Source organism: Vicugna pacos, unplaced genomic scaffold (genome assembly GCF_048564905.1).
Source record: "Vicugna pacos unplaced genomic scaffold, VicPac4 scaffold_84, whole genome shotgun sequence".
Classification (NCBI taxonomy): Eukaryota; Metazoa; Chordata; class Mammalia; order Artiodactyla; family Camelidae; genus Vicugna; species Vicugna pacos.
In genome coordinates this window covers 1-15327 of record NW_027328765.1, presented here as the reverse complement: position 1 = coordinate 15327, position 15327 = coordinate 1, and the positions used below count along the sequence as shown (strand labels likewise).

Below are 15327 nucleotides of genomic sequence, written 5' to 3'. Positions count from 1 at the left end.
GGGAGGGGTCCAGCCTGGAGACTTGTTCCTGGAGTTCGAAGCCTCGCCCGGTACGTTACCACCAAACCACCAGCACCACCACTACTGCCACCCCCAGCCCCGCAAGCCTGCTGACCCCCAGGCAGGTTAAGAGCTGGGCAAAGCGCAGGAACGAGCCACCGCAGGGCTTGCTCCAGAAGCGGCCTGTGGGGACAGTCAGGGTCTAGAAGGAACGGTCGTGTGCCCGGAGTACGCACTTGGGAGACAAGCTGGATGAGGGGTGGTGATAGGGGAGGTGGCGGGGGGGGGGGGGGGGGGGGCGCGCGCGCGCGTTTGGCTCAGTCCAACAGAGGTGGGCTTTAGGCAGCGTCTTGAGACCTCTTCTTGATTTCCCCGCTGGGCTGCGGCCGCAAGCACAGGGCCACAGGGTCAAGACCTGGGGAGCCAGGGCTGAATGGAGGCCAGGGCCCTTCCTTCTCACTGCTGAAGTGAGGCTCGGGGCCTCTTCGGGACAAAGCCGAAGTCTGCAAAGGCATGGCCCAGGGGTCCGCTCGGCCCGGCTCGGCCCGGCTCCTCTCCTGTGCTGTCCTCTCGAGGAGGTGGGTCCGGGAGCCCTCGGGACAGGACACGACAGGCCTGTGCCAGAACCCTGGAGACCCCGGGAAATGGCAGAAATTCTTGGCTCAGGAGAAGGGCTCCTTCTGCAGTGTCTCCTTGGTCCTGAGAGCGCCGTTCCCCTCTGGACTCCGACTGCGAGCCCTCGCTGGGCCTCGGGCCCCCTTGGCACTGGGTAGCCAGGCTCCCCACGTCATCCCCGAGCTGGACAGAAAAGCGGCACTGGGCCGGACTCCGCCACTGCTGCCAATGGCACCACAACTCTGGCTGGGCTCAACGCGGCCCAGAGAGGCTTCGGGGGCCCTGGGCCTGCCCAGGCCGGACCTGCTCTTACTCCCAGGGGAAGGGGCACGCACGCGGCCAAATGCCCGCGGCCCCGGGGCAGCCCCGGGCGGCCCCTGGCCTGGCCTGGGCTCCAACCGAGCAGCTTCCTCTAGTCCCGCCCAGACATGGCGGCCGCCAGAGTCCCCGAGCCTCCACTTCCTCTACCCCACAAGCCAGGCACCGGCGGAGGGGGGGGACGGGGGACGGGGGACGCGGGCCGAGCGCCTTCCCCCGGTGCCCGTCTCTGGAGCTTGTAAGGCCTCGGGTCACATCTCCTGCCCCTTCGCTGGCGGAGCTCTTGATTTCCCGGGGCACGGGCGGGCCCTTGTTCCCGACTGTACGCCCTTGCCACTCCTCCCCAGGAAGGGACAGCACAGGGTCCGCGAGGCTGGCGACTGGCGGACCTGTTCCTCTTGATGGCAGCATCGCACCAGAAACAGCAACCTGCCTCTCCCCAGTCCTCTCCCTCCGCCCTTCGCTGACGAAAAAAAGAAACGCCAAGCAGGCTCCAACCTGGCAGGCGAAAAGCAAGGTGCCTCAACATCTTGGCCACTTTGGCGGGACGGGGGACGGGGGACGGGCGGGCGCCTCAAACCCTTGTACGCCACCCTGAGTGGCCTCGTCTCCGAGGGGTCCTCTCCAGCTGCCTTCACCACAAGAAAGCGAGGACCCCTCCATCGAGGCACCCAGCAGTGGACCTGCAGCTGTATCTTTAGCAGTCGGTTCCCAGGCCGAAGACCTTGGGAGACACACTGAGTGTGGGCACAGAGTTCGAGTCACGTCCGGCCGGTGCCTGGCGAGACACAATCTCACGGGTCACCCAGTCTCGTCCGCATCCCCCTTCCCAAACGCCCAGCCGGCGCAACCTCTCAATAATCCAGCAAGAGCGCCCTCCCATGGCCTTCCCGGCCTGGGCGAGTGCCAGGGTGGAGCGAGCTGGGCCCAAGGGTGATCAGGAGGCGAGGGGAGGAACAGGCATACGGGGCTCCTGCCCTCACAGCGCAAAAGGCCAAAGGCCTAACAGGCCTGGATCTCCTCAAAGGGTCACCAACCGCCTGTGCCCCCTTGGGGCTGAGACCGCGGCTTCTCGTGGGTGAGGTGGGCGGCCGAATGATCACGTCGCTGGCAGTTAAGCTTCACAGAAGCTGGAGGCCAATCTGGGTCCCGGACGCAGGTGCAGACGCCCCGGGCCCAACTCCTCTCCACTCTCCCCGGTCCTGCAGGACACCGACCTCAGTTTCCACGTGCCGATCGCCCACATGTACACGGATGATCCACATGCTCGTCCAAGCATCTCTTCCTTCCCACTCCACAATCAGGACCTGCCTCGAGAGCCTTTCTCTGCCACGGCGGAAAACTCCGGCCTAGTACACCAGGGTCCCCCCCGCTGCCAGGCACCTACCTTGGGAGTCTCTCCTCCTCGAGGCTTGCTGACATACCAGAATCACTGCCTCTTTCCCATGATGAAGTAAACTCTCTTGGAAGAGGAGAACGAAGGGACCAGAAAGCACTCACTCACCCAGAACACCAGCGCCTAGAGATGGACCGACGTCCCCGATGATGTCCCTTCTCCTTTCCTTCCGCTCTGCCTCCTCTGCAACGAGAGAGCCCAACGCCCTTCACTCAGTGCGGGACCGCCACGCTGCTGGTTAACAACGGGCCGCGTGCAGCCCCGGCCCAGGCAACCTCGACAGTGTCTTCGGTGACTATTCGTACCAGCTCCCCGGGACCAGCAAAACTTCCGAGGAAAGCAGGGTGTGAAAAGTCACCCGCACTCGTCCTTTGCAAATTGCGCGGGTGTCGGACGGAAGGAGCTCTTACAGGAAGGACCGTGTCGGGTCAAACCTGGATCATACCTCCCCCCACCACCAATCTGTCTTCCGTGGGAACCACAGCCATCACCTTAGCGTTTATAGCCGCAGAGCTCTCCTCCTCGGCTCTGGACCCCGAGGGACTGTGGCGGGATAGCGATGGGTAACTTGGCAAGCCCGCGTCCTCCACCGCAACTGGAAAGGCAGACCCTGCACTGACAGGCAGCTCCTATGACGGGCTGGTAAGCAGTCACCAAGCTCTCCCATCCCAGGCCGCACACAGCTCCACTGCACTGACTTCCCGGGGACGAGGCCTTGTGTCCTGGGACCGGGGGGGGGAGGGGGGGGAGTGCGAGTGAAGAGCTACCCCACAGCTTTGCTCCGGGTGGACGCCGAGCCCGGAAAACGAACCCCGGTGACGCCACCACGCACACCTGGCACCTGGGTAACTACGACTCTGCACGCCTCGGCGCGCGGCGCCTCCATCCATGACAGGGAGGAAGGGAGGAAGGAAGAAGAGAGGGCCCTAGTGTCCACAGACAAGGGACAGGTGAAACAAGGCAGGCTCCTCCCTGCTCCCCGCCATTCCCCCCAGCACCCCGCACCCCGCCCCAGCTGAGACAAGGGCACTCTACCCTGGCTGGTGGTCACAAAAGAAAAGGAGGGGATCTAGCAGGACAGGGCAGGACCTGACTCTGCACAGACACACCAAGGCCAGGGGACCTACAACGCTGAGAGCCAACGAACGCAAAAGAGCCTACATTGCTACGTCAGCCCGGTGGGGTCCGGGACACGGCCCTCTGTGCGTCGGCTTGCTTTCGCCTGCATTCAAGCCCGCGAGCGCGCACACACAACAAATCCCACGTCTTTCCCACTGCAGGGAGGGGGTCGGAAGGCGGAGGCACAAGTGAGGAGCCGCCACGGCGCACCGGTGAGGGCTTCTGCCTTGACTGGGATAATACATCTCCCTCCACGGTGGCACCTCCAAGGCGCTCACAGGGCAAAGTACGAGAGAAGGAACGGTCTATGTGAACGCATACGCATACGCATACGCACACGTACGTAAGTGCACGTGTGTCCGTGGTACGCGTACCTCCTTACGGCACACGCGCACCCTTACGTATGTACGTGCGTACGTACGTACGCACGTACGCACGTACATAGGTGCGAACGAGTCCGGGGTTTGAGGGTAGAGTACAGAACACACTCCCGTGGAGAGCTTCCCAGAAAGGGTCCGCTGAACAAATGGCCCTCACCAAGGTCATGTATCTGTGTGGATGGAGACACTGAGCTCTGCACCTGTCCCATGGACTTCAAACCCGCACGCATACGCGCACATCCTCAACCCCCCCCCCCCCACACACACACACCGCCCCCACCCCCCTACTGCCCAGGACCCCTACCACCACAACCTCCCCAGGGCACTCGCTGGCAGAGTGACTTCCCGGGCCCCCTGGAGGTGAGCAGGAACAATCCACCCCAGCTCCCCGGGTCCCTGTCAGTTCCTCCCGCTGTCCCCGTGGCCTAGCCCCTCTTGGGCCTGCTCCGGAGCCCTTAGGCCCGTTGAGGTAGCTGGAGGAGAGCAGGAGAGAGACAACCACGCAACAAGAGGGGACATGCGGGCCCCCGTGCCACCTCGAGCTCTGAATCAATGTCCTGAGAGAGCTAGGCTTCTGCCTGAGAAGACCCGTATGGGTACCGGTCCCCAAGTGCGCAGACATAACAGGGTCCCCGGTCGCCAGGAAGTGTGGACTAGAGCGAAGCGGAGATGGAGCCACGGATACACACGCATTCCTTTGGCTGTCCGCACATGTACCGGCCTTCTGCCCACGAGAAGCCCCGAAGGGGAGAGAGACACCACCTCCGCGCAACACCCCAGTAGGCCAGTAGGGCCAACCCCACTTGCAGGGCCTGGATGGCTCTTGGGCCTCCCTGGGCCTTTTTTGATCCACAAAGGGCGGAGGGAGAGGCCACGCTCGCAAGGGTGGTTGGCATTTCTGGAGCAACAGTGCCATCAAGCGGAAGCTTTTTGAGCACGGCCTCCAAACCCTGCCTGTGGATACCGTGGGCAAGGCCTGTGATGGGACGAAGGGTGGGTTTTGGTTCACTCAGAGGATTCCTGGTGGGGGGCGGCCAACTCCGGAACACCGCCAGAGTAGGTGCGGGAGCGAAAGGAGGTGGTGGGAGCCGAGCTCGCCCACCCGGGAGCCCCTGGCTGTCAGGCCGGCCGGGCTTCCCAGCCTTGGGGGCGTGGCCTCGGCAGCCGCCATGTTCCGGAACCAGGAGCTGAAGCTACCCCCCACCCAGGGCGTCCGGCCCCCGAAACTCTGCCCTCCTTGCGGGACCCAGGTCCGCCGGTGGGGTCCCCCCCGGGGTCCTCAGGACCTCGGGGGAACCCAGGACCCGTTGCCGCTGCCCCGTCGGAGGCCCCGGGTCCAGCAACGTGGACAGAGGGGAAAGGCGGAGGAGGCGGCCACCCTGTCAGGGGCAGCATTCTGCAGACAGGACGGAGAGTGTCCCGATTAGTGTCTGGTCCCGGAGCCAGACAAGGAAGCGCAACGTAGGCGGGCCGCACATCCCGAGTTCCAGCTCCACTTCCGGTTCGGGGTGTGTTTCGTTTACTTTTGCGCCCGCCACAGAGGGTCTGGGTGCCATGCCCCACAGGACCCCATGAGGCCCTTGCTGTCCCGTATCGCACTGGGTATCCAGACCCACTCGGGACGGGATACAACTGGGCCAACATCAGCACGCTGAGATGGACATCACCGTCCGCAGGGAGGGGATCGAGGGCCAAAGTTTTCCGCCTTCTATCTCGGACTCCGGCTCGGGCACGGGCACGCTGCAGCCAGGGGACGCCTTGGTCCTCGGGGGGCCTCCCTCGTCCTGGACGACCCGGGTCCTCTTGTTTGGGGGGGGGGGGGACGCCTGAGATTCTTCCCACGGGGCCCAAGGTTCGCAGGGGCAGCCGCTGACCCTAGCCAGGGGGGGCACACTGAGACCACCTGGGGCCAGGGAACCAGTCAGATCAGGGAGGCCAGGCCCTGGCCCCAAGGAAGGGCTCTGCCCACATGAGACCGCCTGTTGGCAGAGTTTCGGCCGGCTCCCAAGTGTGAAAGAAGGGGCAGGGGGCGGGTGTCAGCAACCTTCCGAGAGGGGTGAAAGCCAAGCGGAATGTGTGGAGGGAGGGGTCCAGCCTGGAGACTTGTTCCTGGAGTTCGAAGCCTCGCCCGGTACGTTACCACCAAACCACCAGCACCACCACTACTGCCACCCCCAGCCCCGCAAGCCTGCTGACCCCCAGGCAGGTTAAGAGCTGGGCAAAGCGCAGGAACGAGCCACCGCAGGGCTTGCTCCAGAAGCGGCCTGTGGGGACAGTCAGGGTCTAGAAGGAACGGTCGTGTGCCCGGAGTACGCACTTGGGAGACAAGCTGGATGAGGGGTGGTGATAGGGGAGGTGGCGGGGGGGGGGGGGGGGCGCGCGCGCGCGTTTGGCTCAGTCCAACAGAGGTGGGCTTTAGGCAGCGTCTTGAGACCTCTTCTTGATTTCCCCGCTGGGCTGCGGCCGCAAGCACAGGGCCACAGGGTCAAGACCTGGGGAGCCAGGGCTGAATGGAGGCCAGGGCCCTTCCTTCTCACTGCTGAAGTGAGGCTCGGGGCCTCTTCGGGACAAAGCCGAAGTCTGCAAAGGCATGGCCCAGGGGTCCGCTCGGCCCGGCTCGGCCCGGCTCCTCTCCTGTGCTGTCCTCTCGAGGAGGTGGGTCCGGGAGCCCTCGGGACAGGACACGACAGGCCTGTGCCAGAACCCTGGAGACCCCGGGAAATGGCAGAAATTCTTGGCTCAGGAGAAGGGCTCCTTCTGCAGTGTCTCCTTGGTCCTGAGAGCGCCGTTCCCCTCTGGACTCCGACTGCGAGCCCTCGCTGGGCCTCGGGCCCCCTTGGCACTGGGTAGCCAGGCTCCCCACGTCATCCCCGAGCTGGACAGAAAAGCGGCACTGGGCCGGACTCCGCCACTGCTGCCAATGGCACCACAACTCTGGCTGGGCTCAACGCGGCCCAGAGAGGCTTCGGGGGCCCTGGGCCTGCCCAGGCCGGACCTGCTCTTACTCCCAGGGGAAGGGGCACGCACGCGGCCAAATGCCCGCGGCCCCGGGGCAGCCCCGGGCGGCCCCTGGCCTGGCCTGGGCTCCAACCGAGCAGCTTCCTCTAGTCCCGCCCAGACATGGCGGCCGCCAGAGTCCCCGAGCCTCCACTTCCTCTACCCCACAAGCCAGGCACCGGCGGAGGGGGGGGACGGGGGACGGGGGACGCGGGCCGAGCGCCTTCCCCCGGTGCCCGTCTCTGGAGCTTGTAAGGCCTCGGGTCACATCTCCTGCCCCTTCGCTGGCGGAGCTCTTGATTTCCCGGGGCACGGGCGGGCCCTTGTTCCCGACTGTACGCCCTTGCCACTCCTCCCCAGGAAGGGACAGCACAGGGTCCGCGAGGCTGGCGACTGGCGGACCTGTTCCTCTTGATGGCAGCATCGCACCAGAAACAGCAACCTGCCTCTCCCCAGTCCTCTCCCTCCGCCCTTCGCTGACGAAAAAAAGAAACGCCAAGCAGGCTCCAACCTGGCAGGCGAAAAGCAAGGTGCCTCAACATCTTGGCCACTTTGGCGGGACGGGGGACGGGGGACGGGCGGGCGCCTCAAACCCTTGTACGCCACCCTGAGTGGCCTCGTCTCCGAGGGGTCCTCTCCAGCTGCCTTCACCACAAGAAAGCGAGGACCCCTCCATCGAGGCACCCAGCAGTGGACCTGCAGCTGTATCTTTAGCAGTCGGTTCCCAGGCCGAAGACCTTGGGAGACACACTGAGTGTGGGCACAGAGTTCGAGTCACGTCCGGCCGGTGCCTGGCGAGACACAATCTCACGGGTCACCCAGTCTCGTCCGCATCCCCCTTCCCAAACGCCCAGCCGGCGCAACCTCTCAATAATCCAGCAAGAGCGCCCTCCCATGGCCTTCCCGGCCTGGGCGAGTGCCAGGGTGGAGCGAGCTGGGCCCAAGGGTGATCAGGAGGCGAGGGGAGGAACAGGCATACGGGGCTCCTGCCCTCACAGCGCAAAAGGCCAAAGGCCTAACAGGCCTGGATCTCCTCAAAGGGTCACCAACCGCCTGTGCCCCCTTGGGGCTGAGACCGCGGCTTCTCGTGGGTGAGGTGGGCGGCCGAATGATCACGTCGCTGGCAGTTAAGCTTCACAGAAGCTGGAGGCCAATCTGGGTCCCGGACGCAGGTGCAGACGCCCCGGGCCCAACTCCTCTCCACTCTCCCCGGTCCTGCAGGACACCGACCTCAGTTTCCACGTGCCGATCGCCCACATGTACACGGATGATCCACATGCTCGTCCAAGCATCTCTTCCTTCCCACTCCACAATCAGGACCTGCCTCGAGAGCCTTTCTCTGCCACGGCGGAAAACTCCGGCCTAGTACACCAGGGTCCCCCCCGCTGCCAGGCACCTACCTTGGGAGTCTCTCCTCCTCGAGGCTTGCTGACATACCAGAATCACTGCCTCTTTCCCATGATGAAGTAAACTCTCTTGGAAGAGGAGAACGAAGGGACCAGAAAGCACTCACTCACCCAGAACACCAGCGCCTAGAGATGGACCGACGTCCCCGATGATGTCCCTTCTCCTTTCCTTCCGCTCTGCCTCCTCTGCAACGAGAGAGCCCAACGCCCTTCACTCAGTGCGGGACCGCCACGCTGCTGGTTAACAACGGGCCGCGTGCAGCCCCGGCCCAGGCAACCTCGACAGTGTCTTCGGTGACTATTCGTACCAGCTCCCCGGGACCAGCAAAACTTCCGAGGAAAGCAGGGTGTGAAAAGTCACCCGCACTCGTCCTTTGCAAATTGCGCGGGTGTCGGACGGAAGGAGCTCTTACAGGAAGGACCGTGTCGGGTCAAACCTGGATCATACCTCCCCCCACCACCAATCTGTCTTCCGTGGGAACCACAGCCATCACCTTAGCGTTTATAGCCGCAGAGCTCTCCTCCTCGGCTCTGGACCCCGAGGGACTGTGGCGGGATAGCGATGGGTAACTTGGCAAGCCCGCGTCCTCCACCGCAACTGGAAAGGCAGACCCTGCACTGACAGGCAGCTCCTATGACGGGCTGGTAAGCAGTCACCAAGCTCTCCCATCCCAGGCCGCACACAGCTCCACTGCACTGACTTCCCGGGGACGAGGCCTTGTGTCCTGGGACCGGGGGGGGGAGGGGGGGGAGTGCGAGTGAAGAGCTACCCCACAGCTTTGCTCCGGGTGGACGCCGAGCCCGGAAAACGAACCCCGGTGACGCCACCACGCACACCTGGCACCTGGGTAACTACGACTCTGCACGCCTCGGCGCGCGGCGCCTCCATCCATGACAGGGAGGAAGGGAGGAAGGAAGAAGAGAGGGCCCTAGTGTCCACAGACAAGGGACAGGTGAAACAAGGCAGGCTCCTCCCTGCTCCCCGCCATTCCCCCCAGCACCCCGCACCCCGCCCCAGCTGAGACAAGGGCACTCTACCCTGGCTGGTGGTCACAAAAGAAAAGGAGGGGATCTAGCAGGACAGGGCAGGACCTGACTCTGCACAGACACACCAAGGCCAGGGGACCTACAACGCTGAGAGCCAACGAACGCAAAAGAGCCTACATTGCTACGTCAGCCCGGTGGGGTCCGGGACACGGCCCTCTGTGCGTCGGCTTGCTTTCGCCTGCATTCAAGCCCGCGAGCGCGCACACACAACAAATCCCACGTCTTTCCCACTGCAGGGAGGGGGTCGGAAGGCGGAGGCACAAGTGAGGAGCCGCCACGGCGCACCGGTGAGGGCTTCTGCCTTGACTGGGATAATACATCTCCCTCCACGGTGGCACCTCCAAGGCGCTCACAGGGCAAAGTACGAGAGAAGGAACGGTCTATGTGAACGCATACGCATACGCATACGCACACGTACGTAAGTGCACGTGTGTCCGTGGTACGCGTACCTCCTTACGGCACACGCGCACCCTTACGTATGTACGTGCGTACGTACGTACGCACGTACGCACGTACATAGGTGCGAACGAGTCCGGGGTTTGAGGGTAGAGTACAGAACACACTCCCGTGGAGAGCTTCCCAGAAAGGGTCCGCTGAACAAATGGCCCTCACCAAGGTCATGTATCTGTGTGGATGGAGACACTGAGCTCTGCACCTGTCCCATGGACTTCAAACCCGCACGCATACGCGCACATCCTCAACCCCCCCCCCCCCACACACACACACACCGCCCCCACCCCCCTACTGCCCAGGACCCCTACCACCACAACCTCCCCAGGGCACTCGCTGGCAGAGTGACTTCCCGGGCCCCCTGGAGGTGAGCAGGAACAATCCACCCCAGCTCCCCGGGTCCCTGTCAGTTCCTCCCGCTGTCCCCGTGGCCTAGCCCCTCTTGGGCCTGCTCCGGAGCCCTTAGGCCCGTTGAGGTAGCTGGAGGAGAGCAGGAGAGAGACAACCACGCAACAAGAGGGGACATGCGGGCCCCCGTGCCACCTCGAGCTCTGAATCAATGTCCTGAGAGAGCTAGGCTTCTGCCTGAGAAGACCCGTATGGGTACCGGTCCCCAAGTGCGCAGACATAACAGGGTCCCCGGTCGCCAGGAAGTGTGGACTAGAGCGAAGCGGAGATGGAGCCACGGATACACACGCATTCCTTTGGCTGTCCGCACATGTACCGGCCTTCTGCCCACGAGAAGCCCCGAAGGGGAGAGAGACACCACCTCCGCGCAACACCCCAGTAGGCCAGTAGGGCCAACCCCACTTGCAGGGCCTGGATGGCTCTTGGGCCTCCCTGGGCCTTTTTTGATCCACAAAGGGCGGAGGGAGAGGCCACGCTCGCAAGGGTGGTTGGCATTTCTGGAGCAACAGTGCCATCAAGCGGAAGCTTTTTGAGCACGGCCTCCAAACCCTGCCTGTGGATACCGTGGGCAAGGCCTGTGATGGGACGAAGGGTGGGTTTTGGTTCACTCAGAGGATTCCTGGTGGGGGGCGGCCAACTCCGGAACACCGCCAGAGTAGGTGCGGGAGCGAAAGGAGGTGGTGGGAGCCGAGCTCGCCCACCCGGGAGCCCCTGGCTGTCAGGCCGGCCGGGCTTCCCAGCCTTGGGGGCGTGGCCTCGGCAGCCGCCATGTTCCGGAACCAGGAGCTGAAGCTACCCCCCACCCAGGGCGTCCGGCCCCCGAAACTCTGCCCTCCTTGCGGGACCCAGGTCCGCCGGTGGGGTCCCCCCCGGGGTCCTCAGGACCTCGGGGGAACCCAGGACCCGTTGCCGCTGCCCCGTCGGAGGCCCCGGGTCCAGCAACGTGGACAGAGGGGAAAGGCGGAGGAGGCGGCCACCCTGTCAGGGGCAGCATTCTGCAGACAGGACGGAGAGTGTCCCGATTAGTGTCTGGTCCCGGAGCCAGACAAGGAAGCGCAACGTAGGCGGGCCGCACATCCCGAGTTCCAGCTCCACTTCCGGTTCGGGGTGTGTTTCGTTTACTTTTGCGCCCGCCACAGAGGGTCTGGGTGCCATGCCCCACAGGACCCCATGAGGCCCTTGCTGTCCCGTATCGCACTGGGTATCCAGACCCACTCGGGACGGGATACAACTGGGCCAACATCAGCACGCTGAGATGGACATCACCGTCCGCAGGGAGGGGATCGAGGGCCAAAGTTTTCCGCCTTCTATCTCGGACTCCGGCTCGGGCACGGGCACGCTGCAGCCAGGGGACGCCTTGGTCCTCGGGGGGCCTCCCTCGTCCTGGACGACCCGGGTCCTCTTGTTTGGGGGGGGGGGGGACGCCTGAGATTCTTCCCACGGGGCCCAAGGTTCGCAGGGGCAGCCGCTGACCCTAGCCAGGGGGGGCACACTGAGACCACCTGGGGCCAGGGAACCAGTCAGATCAGGGAGGCCAGGCCCTGGCCCCAAGGAAGGGCTCTGCCCACATGAGACCGCCTGTTGGCAGAGTTTCGGCCGGCTCCCAAGTGTGAAAGAAGGGGCAGGGGCGGGTGTCAGCAACCTTCCGAGAGGGGTGAAAGCCAAGCGGAATGTGTGGAGGGAGGGGTCCAGCCTGGAGACTTGTTCCTGGAGTTCGAAGCCTCGCCCGGTACGTTACCACCAAACCACCAGCACCACCACTACTGCCACCCCCAGCCCCGCAAGCCTGCTGACCCCCAGGCAGGTTAAGAGCTGGGCAAAGCGCAGGAACGAGCCACCGCAGGGCTTGCTCCAGAAGCGGCCTGTGGGGACAGTCAGGGTCTAGAAGGAACGGTCGTGTGCCCGGAGTACGCACTTGGGAGACAAGCTGGATGAGGGGTGGTGATAGGGGAGGTGGCGGGGGGGGGGGGGGGGGCGCGCGCGCGCGTTTGGCTCAGTCCAACAGAGGTGGGCTTTAGGCAGCGTCTTGAGACCTCTTCTTGATTTCCCCGCTGGGCTGCGGCCGCAAGCACAGGGCCACAGGGTCAAGACCTGGGGAGCCAGGGCTGAATGGAGGCCAGGGCCCTTCCTTCTCACTGCTGAAGTGAGGCTCGGGGCCTCTTCGGGACAAAGCCGAAGTCTGCAAAGGCATGGCCCAGGGGTCCGCTCGGCCCGGCTCGGCCCGGCTCCTCTCCTGTGCTGTCCTCTCGAGGAGGTGGGTCCGGGAGCCCTCGGGACAGGACACGACAGGCCTGTGCCAGAACCCTGGAGACCCCGGGAAATGGCAGAAATTCTTGGCTCAGGAGAAGGGCTCCTTCTGCAGTGTCTCCTTGGTCCTGAGAGCGCCGTTCCCCTCTGGACTCCGACTGCGAGCCCTCGCTGGGCCTCGGGCCCCCTTGGCACTGGGTAGCCAGGCTCCCCACGTCATCCCCGAGCTGGACAGAAAAGCGGCACTGGGCCGGACTCCGCCACTGCTGCCAATGGCACCACAACTCTGGCTGGGCTCAACGCGGCCCAGAGAGGCTTCGGGGGCCCTGGGCCTGCCCAGGCCGGACCTGCTCTTACTCCCAGGGGAAGGGGCACGCACGCGGCCAAATGCCCGCGGCCCCGGGGCAGCCCCGGGCGGCCCCTGGCCTGGCCTGGGCTCCAACCGAGCAGCTTCCTCTAGTCCCGCCCAGACATGGCGGCCGCCAGAGTCCCCGAGCCTCCACTTCCTCTACCCCACAAGCCAGGCACCGGCGGAGGGGGGGGACGGGGGACGGGGGACGCGGGCCGAGCGCCTTCCCCCGGTGCCCGTCTCTGGAGCTTGTAAGGCCTCGGGTCACATCTCCTGCCCCTTCGCTGGCGGAGCTCTTGATTTCCCGGGGCACGGGCGGGCCCTTGTTCCCGACTGTACGCCCTTGCCACTCCTCCCCAGGAAGGGACAGCACAGGGTCCGCGAGGCTGGCGACTGGCGGACCTGTTCCTCTTGATGGCAGCATCGCACCAGAAACAGCAACCTGCCTCTCCCCAGTCCTCTCCCTCCGCCCTTCGCTGACGAAAAAAAGAAACGCCAAGCAGGCTCCAACCTGGCAGGCGAAAAGCAAGGTGCCTCAACATCTTGGCCACTTTGGCGGGACGGGGGACGGGGGACGGGCGGGCGCCTCAAACCCTTGTACGCCACCCTGAGTGGCCTCGTCTCCGAGGGGTCCTCTCCAGCTGCCTTCACCACAAGAAAGCGAGGACCCCTCCATCGAGGCACCCAGCAGTGGACCTGCAGCTGTATCTTTAGCAGTCGGTTCCCAGGCCGAAGACCTTGGGAGACACACTGAGTGTGGGCACAGAGTTCGAGTCACGTCCGGCCGGTGCCTGGCGAGACACAATCTCACGGGTCACCCAGTCTCGTCCGCATCCCCCTTCCCAAACGCCCAGCCGGCGCAACCTCTCAATAATCCAGCAAGAGCGCCCTCCCATGGCCTTCCCGGCCTGGGCGAGTGCCAGGGTGGAGCGAGCTGGGCCCAAGGGTGATCAGGAGGCGAGGGGAGGAACAGGCATACGGGGCTCCTGCCCTCACAGCGCAAAAGGCCAAAGGCCTAACAGGCCTGGATCTCCTCAAAGGGTCACCAACCGCCTGTGCCCCCTTGGGGCTGAGACCGCGGCTTCTCGTGGGTGAGGTGGGCGGCCGAATGATCACGTCGCTGGCAGTTAAGCTTCACAGAAGCTGGAGGCCAATCTGGGTCCCGGACGCAGGTGCAGACGCCCCGGGCCCAACTCCTCTCCACTCTCCCCGGTCCTGCAGGACACCGACCTCAGTTTCCACGTGCCGATCGCCCACATGTACACGGATGATCCACATGCTCGTCCAAGCATCTCTTCCTTCCCACTCCACAATCAGGACCTGCCTCGAGAGCCTTTCTCTGCCACGGCGGAAAACTCCGGCCTAGTACACCAGGGTCCCCCCCGCTGCCAGGCACCTACCTTGGGAGTCTCTCCTCCTCGAGGCTTGCTGACATACCAGAATCACTGCCTCTTTCCCATGATGAAGTAAACTCTCTTGGAAGAGGAGAACGAAGGGACCAGAAAGCACTCACTCACCCAGAACACCAGCGCCTAGAGATGGACCGACGTCCCCGATGATGTCCCTTCTCCTTTCCTTCCGCTCTGCCTCCTCTGCAACGAGAGAGCCCAACGCCCTTCACTCAGTGCGGGACCGCCACGCTGCTGGTTAACAACGGGCCGCGTGCAGCCCCGGCCCAGGCAACCTCGACAGTGTCTTCGGTGACTATTCGTACCAGCTCCCCGGGACCAGCAAAACTTCCGAGGAAAGCAGGGTGTGAAAAGTCACCCGCACTCGTCCTTTGCAAATTGCGCGGGTGTCGGACGGAAGGAGCTCTTACAGGAAGGACCGTGTCGGGTCAAACCTGGATCATACCTCCCCCCACCACCAATCTGTCTTCCGTGGGAACCACAGCCATCACCTTAGCGTTTATAGCCGCAGAGCTCTCCTCCTCGGCTCTGGACCCCGAGGGACTGTGGCGGGATAGCGATGGGTAACTTGGCAAGCCCGCGTCCTCCACCGCAACTGGAAAGGCAGACCCTGCACTGACAGGCAGCTCCTATGACGGGCTGGTAAGCAGTCACCAAGCTCTCCCATCCCAGGCCGCACACAGCTCCACTGCACTGACTTCCCGGGGACGAGGCCTTGTGTCCTGGGACCGGGGGGGGGAGGGGGGGGAGTGCGAGTGAAGAGCTACCCCACAGCTTTGCTCCGGGTGGACGCCGAGCCCGGAAAACGAACCCCGGTGACGCCACCACGCACACCTGGCACCTGGGTAACTACGACTCTGCACGCCTCGGCGCGCGGCGCCTCCATCCATGACAGGGAGGAAGGGAGGAAGGAAGAAGAGAGGGCCCTAGTGTCCACAGACAAGGGACAGGTGAAACAAGGCAGGCTCCTCCCTGCTCCCCGCCATTCCCCCCAGCACCCCGCACCCCGCCCCAGCTGAGACAAGGGCACTCTACCCTGGCTGGTGGTCACAAAAGAAAAGGAGGGGATCTAGCAGGACAGGGCAGGACCTGACTCTGCACAGACACACCAAGGCCAGGGGACCTACAACGCTGAGAGCCAACGAACGCAAAAGAGCCTACATTGCTACGTCAGCCCGGTGGGGTC

The 15327-nt window shown here is 64.3% G+C and overlaps 1 protein-coding gene across 1 annotated transcript in view; it reads right to left on the bottom strand.

The window, feature by feature from the left end:
* Positions 1 to 14736, bottom strand: part of LOC140694680 (uncharacterized) — a gene marked incomplete at both ends in the record, with an annotated part of 62373 nt that extends 47637 nt beyond the window's left edge. Inside the window, 4 exons of the mRNA XM_072957816.1 lie at positions 2438 to 2512; positions 8343 to 8417; positions 14250 to 14324; positions 14587 to 14736. Coding sequence (XP_072813917.1) covers positions 2438 to 2512; positions 8343 to 8417; positions 14250 to 14324; positions 14587 to 14736 — 375 coding nt within the window. The remainder of the gene's footprint in view (positions 1 to 2437; positions 2513 to 8342; positions 8418 to 14249; positions 14325 to 14586) is intronic.
* Positions 14737 to 15327: the final 591 nt, after the last annotated feature.